This window comes from Octopus bimaculoides, chromosome 6 (genome assembly GCF_001194135.2).
Source record: "Octopus bimaculoides isolate UCB-OBI-ISO-001 chromosome 6, ASM119413v2, whole genome shotgun sequence".
In the NCBI taxonomy this organism is placed as follows: Eukaryota; Metazoa; Mollusca; class Cephalopoda; order Octopoda; family Octopodidae; genus Octopus; species Octopus bimaculoides.
Genome location: NC_068986.1, coordinates 63,429,658 through 63,439,172, shown reverse-complemented (window position 1 = coordinate 63,439,172; position 9,515 = coordinate 63,429,658). Strand labels below are relative to the sequence as shown.

Genomic DNA, 9,515 nt, shown 5'->3' with positions numbered 1-9,515 from the left:
GAGAAAGAGAGAGAGAGAGAGAGAGAGAGAGAGAGAGAGAGAGAGAGAGAGAGAGAGAGGTAGGTGGGGGACAGACAGTCATACATAGAAAGGGTTTGCTTTGAAAGGTTCTTTTCACAACCTGTAAGTTATAAAGATTTTCATAAAAACTTGAGTAGTTTTAGGTCCTGATTACATCAAACACAAAACAATCTAAATGATTGCGGTTGCAATGGATTTAAAAAGGAAATTTAGCTTCACATTTATTATGTTTCTGATTTTTTTTTACATTTTAGTCAATTATCTTTAAAATATTTCCTATATCTACACATATTCTTTATTCTTTGGATTTGAATGAACTTAGCGCCTTTATTATTAAGTCTATATCTGTACTGCTTATATATTTTGTCTGTAGTCTTTAAACATTTTGAGTTCTACAATGTTTGATCTCAATGTATGCAGTACTTGGGACTTGTTTTCATTTCCGACTGAGGCTTTAAACACTTACTCTCTATACTGTTTGTGTGTGTGTGTGAGAGAGAGAGAGAGAGAGAAAGACTGGATGGATGGATAGATAGAGTAAACTTTGATCAGATGATCATATTAATCCATAAGAATAAAGAAATCTATATTACAACAGAGCAAGAATACTTAATGCATTTTGTCTTCTAACAACATGAAACAAATGTTATGACTCACACCTCCTCAAAGAAATTGAAAGTCCTAACATCAGGCCACATTGCAAGACAATAAACACTATACACACTTACACATGCGTGCACGCATGGGTGCTACCTGAAGAAGATCAAAGAAAAGACCAAACTAAAATATTGTAAAGAGAATGATTAAATGAAGTTAATAATTAAAACACTTAAAGATTCCCAAACATGAAGTAAATCTCAAAGAACATATGCCGTTTTGCCTAATTTATAGCTTCATAATATGAAGATAACATATTTCAAACAGTGATAAAAATATAAACCCATAGATTAAAAAATATAAAATTAATTTTGTATTGAATAGTAGAGTATAATAGTATTTAGAAAAAGAGAAATCTCATTTGAGAAATATGATTAATAATTTAAAGTGGCATATGATTCTGTGTACTGGTAAAGAAGGGTAACATAGTAAAATAATAAAAATAATCCATTCTACTATAGGTACAAGGCCCAAAATTTTAGGAGAGGGGATAAGTCAAATACATCGACCCCAGTGCATAACTGGTACTTATTTTATCAACCCTGAAAGAATGAAAGGGAAAGTCAATCCCAGCAGAATTTGAACTCAGAATGTAAAGATGGACAAATAATAATAATAAGAGTGATGAAAACGTTTCTAATATAGGTATATGAGATGAAATTTTGAAAGTGAAGAATAGTCAATTAAATCAATGCCAATACTTGACAGATACTTTATTTTGTTAACCCCCAAAAGGGTGAAAGACAAAGCTGACCTAGGCAAGAATTGAATTTGGAGCTGGAACAAATACAAGGGGTTTTGTTTGGTGCTGTAATGATTCTGATAATCTGCCACTCTCATATAATGATGACAATAATAATAATCTTTTCTACAATAGGCACAAGGTATGAATTTTTTAGGGAAGGGGGAAGTTGATTACATCAATCCCAGTACTCAACTGGTACTTATTTTATCAACCCTGAAAGGATGAAAGGCAAAATCAACCTTGGCGGAATTTGAACTCAGAATGTAAGACAGATGAAATGCCACTAAGCATTTTGCCCAGCGTGCTTATGATTCTGCCAACTCACCGGCTTAATAATAATAATAATAATAACTATTCTTTCTCTAATTTTGGCACAAGGTCAGCAGTTTTGAGAGGAGGGGGTAATTCAATTACATTGACCCTAATACTTGACTGGCATTTTATTTTATCAACCCAGAAAGGATGGAAAGCAAAATTGACCTCAAAAGTACTTTAACTCAGAATATAAAGAATCAGAAGAAATACTGTTAAGCATTTTCCGCAATGCATTAATAAGTCAGCCAGTATGACATCTTAATAATAATAATCATCCTTTATAGATGCAAGGTTTGAAATTTTGTGGGAGGGTGCTAGTCGATTACATCAAACCCAGTGTTTAATGGGTTCTTATTTAACTAACCCTGAAAGGATGAAAGGCAAAGTTTGAACTCTGAATGTAAAGACAGCTGGAATGCTACTTAGCTCTTTGTCCAGCGTGCCAACAATTCTGCCAGCTCACCACCTTAATAATAATGATGATCATGATGATCATGATGATGATGAAAAAGAGCATGATTATTATGGTGGTGAAAGTTTTTTTTTTTTTATTTTACAAGGTGCAAATCTCTTTTCTAAATGAAATTAAATCAATATCAATGCCTTACTGGTGATACATATTTTATAACTTTCTCCACCACAGAGAATTAAGAATAAAGCAAATCCTAGTGATATTTAAACTGAAGAAGACACACTAAAATATTTGGTCTAGCTTACATTGTCTTGATCATTTTCTTTGTAATTTTAATAATAAAGTTGAAGAACTTCTAAGCAAACCCTTCATATGTAAACTCCAAAATGAGAGTGATTCTAGAGAGTGTATACATTCTCAGAACAATACACCCCAACTGCTACCAAAATTTTTTTTCCATAAGTTGGAAATAAGAATGTTTGGTACAAGTCTTCTCCATAGAAAAGGTAGAATGGATTATCTGTACCCTAACAAAGTTACCAAACTGATGATGATGAGTTAATGATAATTACAGAAGACTAGGTAGTAGGCACAGTCTGTACATGTTGGCACGATCGTCTATGTTTATATATATATATATGTATATATCCTTTACCTTTACTTTACTTGTTTCAGTCATTAGACTGTGGCCATGCTGGGGCATTGCCTTGAAGAATTTTTAGTCGAATGACTCGACCCCAGTACTTATATTTTTTAAAGCCTGGTACTTATTCTATCGGTCTTTTTTGCCAAACCGCTAAGTTACGGGGACATAAACACACCAACACCACTTGTCAAGGTGACAAACATGGATACAAAGACACAAACAAATATATATATATATATATATATACACACACACACACACGATAGGCTTCTTTCAATTTCTGTTTACCAAATCCACTCACAAGGCTTTGGTTAGCCTGAGGCTATAGTAGAAAACACTTGCCCAAGGTGCCATGCGGTGAGACTGAGCCCAGAATCATGTGGTTGCAAAGCAAGCTTCTTACCACATAGCCATGCCTATATATATTATGGAAACTAATACCATAACATTCATGTACACAAAATGGATTGAAGGAAAATATACAAGATAAGTATTGATATACTGAACCATTGTTTGTCAATTCAATATCTTGCTAGCAGATATTTCTACAAAGAGATGAAGAAAACAAATTTAGACTGGCTTTTATTCAACAAAATGTAACTTTTCACCAAATAAGAATGGCCTAGATGAATTAACTATTCCCAGTCCTTTCTTCTTTTAACTAAGCTAAACAACTGGGATGCCATGACAGTATCTCCAATCCATAAGCTTGTAAGATATACAACACTCACTTATCATTTGGAACACTGGTAAGAACAAAAATAAAAGTGGTAAAATATATTAATAATTTTGGGATAGGGTGCCAGAGACTAAGACTTATATGACTTAATTGTGTCATCATTAAAATGAGGTTTGGGAAAAAATTCTGTGGAAATCAATTAAAAAAAATAGAAAGAAATGCTAAAGAGAATCATGTTAAATGTCATGAGATTTTTGCAAATGAATAACAAATAGAGGAACATTTTCACAGGAAAAGTCATAAGAAAAGGTGCAGGATTTTACAAAAATAGCAAATGGTGCACAACATGTTTATTTTATAAATTTGAAATAAGAAAATTTGAATCATTATCATTATATGTTGACAGAAATAGGAAATCAAAAATAATCTCTTAATTTAACAAATTTTGTCAAACATTAAATTTTTTTATTAAGAATGTGTAAACCAATCACAGAAATGGAAGCTTGGAAATGGAATTAAATGTTTCTTTGATTGTAGGAAGCTAATGTAATTGCTGTAATAAATGATCACATTTTGTCTGGTATAAACTAAATAGGAAGTTTGTGATAATGCCTCATGTAGTGAGATGACTGCGGGAGGGACAGAGCAACTTTGGCCTGGCAAGTAGAAGATGTTTGTAAAAATGTGCATAAAAATATATCTCAGAAATTTAACAGATGTAGTTCACTGAGATGTTATGAGGTCTTTCATAAAAATCTTTCACTTTTTGGTTTCAGTGTAATTCTGTTGCCTCAGCAGTCATCTAGATGAGTTGTTATAGCATAATAATGCAGTAATAAAATGAACTGGATTTTCAGAAATACCAAAAATTTTAAGAGGAAGATATAATTTGATATGTCATGAATAAAGTTATGGAAGTTAAATGAAGCTTGCTAGTTTGTTAACTTTTATGGAAGGAATAATTGCTTTCTCTCCATAGAATGTATGATAAAATTATCATAGTAAGTGAAAATATATCAATAACATATTTCTAAATATAAAAGGATTGATAAAAAAAAAAAAAGAGGGTAAAATGGTGTTTATTTTATAAATGTAACCTTTGCAGAAATAACTGTCATTCTTTTACTAGCTCATTTGATCAGCTAATTTTGTTTCAAAGTAAGAATTAAACTTTAGTTTAACACATACCATGACATCATCCTGTGAACTTGTCATGAAAATATTAGATAATATTAGATAATGTAAATGATGATGTCTTAAATTGATAAATGGTCATAAATTAGGAGAGGAGAGAGTAATAGTTAATTGACTCTACATGACTAGTACTCATTTTTTCAAACCCTATAAAGATGAAAGGTAATATTGACCCCCAATAGAATTTGAACACCTATTGTAAGGAGACAAAACTAAATACTGAAAGACATTAAGTCCAATGGTCTAATGATTCTGCCCATCCATCACCCTAGATAATGTAAATAATGACGAATATTTTATTTTAAGGTTGAAACATCAATACACCTCATTGTAGAATGAAAAAAGACAGTTAAACAATAAACAAAGGTCTAGAAGATATCAAGTATATATATATATATATATATATACATATATATACATATACAAGAAAGTTTTAAATCATTAAAAAAAAAATTATTTCCAAGAATTGGAAGCAAGAATGCTTCATTGACACTATTTGTTTTATTTTAAGATAAAATAAAATCCAAGTTGAGAGTCAAATGTAAAAATATTCTCTTTGTTTTAAAAGCTAACAAAGATTTTGTTCATGCAGCTGGAAAAAAGTTTTGAAAAAAAAAAAAAAACCCAAAAAACTTTTAATATAAAAGATTTTGAAAACTTGTTGCAAAGATGATGAAATGGCTTGATAGATGTGTCCACTTGGCTGGAGTTTTTTTTGTTTTTCACATGAATTCAGAAATTGAAGAATTGATTATATAGCACTCAGTTTTTTCAGAAAATGAACTTCTTTTAAATTGAAACCTAAATTGGAAGGAGAAAAATACTAACAAAATATCTTCAATTTTATTCAATTATCCATTAAAATATTAATAATATGACAACAATGTAAGATAAACTGCTTTCAATAATTATTCTTTGTTACGAGAGAGAGAGAGAGAGAGAAAGAAAAACAAACTCTTTTACAGCAAGGTTTATAAAACTTAATCTAAATGTCTGTGAATGAAAAAAATAATTAGAAGGAAGCAGCAAAGTTTGTTAGGTTGTTTCTGATGGAGGAATCCATGTGAACAGCAGTTTCCCTGGAAATGTTTTGGTGATGGTAAGAAAAAATGGAGCCAATGGAAACTGAGAAATTCTCTAAATTGATCATTAGAAATGCACATGAGTTACCAAGACAAATTTTCATTTAAATGAAAGTTCATGTAGGTGTGGCATCAATTTTTCTAATATAGGCAGCAGGGACATAACCAATATTTCCATCAGCATCTACTTGCCACCATTCTTCATTTCCTTCCATATCTTGTTTAGCAAGGACTGTCACAACTTGGCCCTCAAACAAAGATACTTGGTTGAGGCCTCCAGATTGAAAAGCATACTCAGCAATGTATAACTATAATATAAAAAAAAAGGAAATAAAAGATTACAAAATTGGAAGAAATGATTATATACCAAAACCACAAAACTAATCTATAATACAAATTGGACATGGGCGATTGTTGTATTCTTTCTTGTCTTGAGGTTCACAGCCAAATGGCTGGGTGGATTCACGTGAAAAATGGCACACATGTGAAGATGGGTGCATAGATTGGAATGCGGTTTGTATTTTTCCCTAGCCCCCATAGTTACCGTGAAAATCGATTAAAACTTTTTCTAATGGAATTCCCCTGTTTGTTCCGCCATTAAAACAACCAGTTGCTCACACAGCCGGCATATACCATTTCGCTAGCAACAAGGGGAGTACAGGATGACAATCAGCCAAAACTTTCGCTATGTTGTCTCTCTTCTTTCATCTCTTTTTTGTGGGGTTAATAATCTTAATCTTTAGTTACAGTTTCTCATTCAAACTACATAATAAGCAGAATCATCAGATTAAGACAGTAGAGTGTTTTGAGGGAGGTTTGGCTGCTATTTCTACCAGGTCTAGCTACCATGTAGAGGTCTGAACTTAATTTTCACTTCCATATTTGCATTTCAAAAATTTAACATAATCAAGCGATGATGATGATGATGATGATTTTCCATAAATCAACTGTCGTAAAAATTTTATACGATGACCTCACATTTACTATGTATGTGTGTGTGTACCTTAAAAGACGTAAGTCATTATGATACACACCTTCACTCACTCACTCTATCTCTGTTTCTCACCCTCTTTCTCTCTCATATACACATGCACAAGCACGCATGCACACACACGTGCACATGCACACACACGTCCATTTCATATATCTTCTTTTAATTTCTGCTCTCTGCAAATAAAATTTTTTACGGATACAACTGCTTACAAAAATAGGGATTAATGTATAATTTCTTTCTATGTTCATAATTAAATCAATGTTTTAATGATTACAGAGAGGTCCAATAGAATAGCTCTCAGAAACAGACTACGTACAAATACATCAATCATCACGACACACACCTTCACTCACTCACACTATCTCTCTTTCTCACCCACTTTCTCTCTCATATACACATGCGCAAGCACGAATGCACATGCGCAAGCACGCATGCACATGCGCAAGCACGCATGCACATGCACAAGCACGCATGCACACGTGCAAGCATGCATACACACGCACACACATGTCCATTTCATATATCTTCTTTCAATTTCTGTTCTTTGCAAATAACATTTTTACGGATACAACTGCTTACAAAAATAGGGATTAATGCATAATTTCTTTCTATGTTCATAATTAAATCAAGGTTTTAATGATTAGACAGAGGTCTAATAGAATAGCTCAGAGAAACAGACTACATACAAATTTGTTCTTCACAACTCCTGAAGCTGTTTCCTGACAAGAGGCGGGGGGAGTCAGGAAATTTTCATACAGCTGGAGGCTCCAATTGAAAAAGGGGACCCGAAATGATAAGGTTGAGAAATGCTGTTATAGATTATGCCTAACTGAAAAAGATCACAACCACATTATCCAAACAGACTAGGTGAAACCGGACTTAGCTGCTAGTTTTATATAAATAGTTCTATGCCCATATTATTATACGTATGCATTTAATAGGATTAGGTGGCACGTAAAATACACCATCTTGAGCATGGCCGTTGCCAGTATCGCCTGACTGGCCTTCGTGCCGGTGGCACATAAAAGCACCTACTACACTCTCGGAGTGGTTGGCGTTAGGAAGGGCATCCAGCTGTAGAAACTCTGCCAAATCAGATTGGAGCCTGGTGTAGCCATCTGGTTTCATCAGTCCTCAGTCAAATCGTCCAACCCATGCTAGCATGGAAAGCGGACGTTAAACAACGATGATGATGATGATGATGATGATGATGTTAAGGTTGTAATTGTTAGTAATATACTCAGCCACTTGCATGATAATTCTATGGGGATGGAGTTCAGCCCCCTCTTGTTCATCATAGTCCTCTAGGTAAAACAGAAGAATTCAAGACAGGCTGCCTCTGGGAGCTCCTCTATGTTGATGACCTTGCTCTTATAGCTGAATCCCTACCTGAGCTAAAGAAGAAGTTCCAGGTATGGAAACAAGGTCTGGAATCAAAGGGCCTTACAGTTAACCTGGCAAAAAACGAAGTCTTAGTAAGTAGGAAGGTAGACAAATCACAAATCCTCTCAGGTAGATGGCCCTGCTCAATCTGTAGAAAAGGTGTAGGTAGAAACTCCATAAGATGCACCCAGTGTAAGCTTTGGACACACAAAAGGTGCAGCAACAACAAAGGAAGGTTAACAGAGAAACTAACTTTTGTATGGTGCATAGGAATAATAAATGCTGAAGAAAATAGACTCCATCAACTGCCAGGAGGGCAAGCTAGAGGTAATAGATAACTTCTGGTATCTAAGCAACCAGGTTAGTGGTAGAGGGGGTTATTCTAGAGCATAGCTCTGAGAATAAGATTAGGCTAGGCAAAGTTCAGAGAGCTCCTACCTCTGCTGGCAACAACGAGCCTCTCTCTCAGACTGAAAAGCAGATTGTTTGATGCCTGTGTGCGAACAGCTATGCTGCATGGCAGTGAAACATGGGCTATGACAGCCAAGGACATGCATAGGCTTGAGAAAAACGAAGCCAGTATGCTTTGCTGGATGTGCAATATCAGTGTGCATGTTCGACAGAGTGTAAGCATCGAGAGAAAAGTTAGGCATAAGAGGAATCAGATGTGGTGTGCAAGAGAGAATGTACTGGTATGGTCATGTGATGTGTATAGACGAGGACAACTGTGTAAAGAAGTGTCACTCTCTAATTGTGGAGGCAACCTGTGGTAGAGGTAGACGCAGGAAGAGATGGGATGAGGTGGTGAAGCATGATCTTAGAACTTTGAACCTCACAGAGGCAATGACTACTGACCAAGACCTTTGGTGATGTGCTCTGCTTAAGAGGACCCATCAAGTCAAGTGCACCCATGCTGGTGGCACATAAAAAAATCACTTTTGAACATTGGGCCTGACGGAGGCAAAGTGGCTGAGTTCCTTTCAAGCAGTGGGAGTGTGATGGAATCTGTTTTCTGAGCATCTGTAGTGTTTATTGCCCCTATGCATCTGCCGCACATTAAAGCTATCTTCTTGGTTAATCTTCCATTGATGTTGCTGCACCTCTTATGTATCCATAGCTTACACTGGGTACATCTTATGGAGTTTTTACCTACACCTTTTCTACACATCGAGCAGGGCCACCTACCTGAGGGTGTGTGTGATGGGTTCGCCTTCCTACTTACTAGAACTTTGGTCTTTGCTACATTGACTCTAAAGCCTTTTGATTCCAAACCTTGCTTCCACACCCAAAATTTATTTTCTAGTTCCGGTAGTGATTCTGCTATGAGGGCCAGGTCATCAGCATAGAGGAGCTGCCAGGGGCAACCTGTCTTGAATTCCTCTGTTAT

General features: G+C 34.9%; 1 protein-coding gene across 4 annotated transcripts in view; it reads right to left on the bottom strand.

Annotated features, from left to right (window-relative positions):
• Window positions 1-6: 6 nt before the first annotated feature.
• LOC106882709 (dynamin-binding protein) overlaps window positions 7-9,515 on the bottom strand; it is a 331,344-nt gene continuing 321,835 nt past the window's right edge. For all 4 annotated transcript variants that reach the window (XM_052968787.1, XM_052968786.1, XM_052968784.1 and 1 more), the window contains one exon: window positions 7-6,059. In XM_052968787.1, the coding sequence (XP_052824747.1) occupies window positions 5,868-6,059 (192 nt within the window). In that variant the 3' untranslated portion in view covers window positions 7-5,867. The remainder of the gene's footprint in view (window positions 6,060-9,515) is intronic.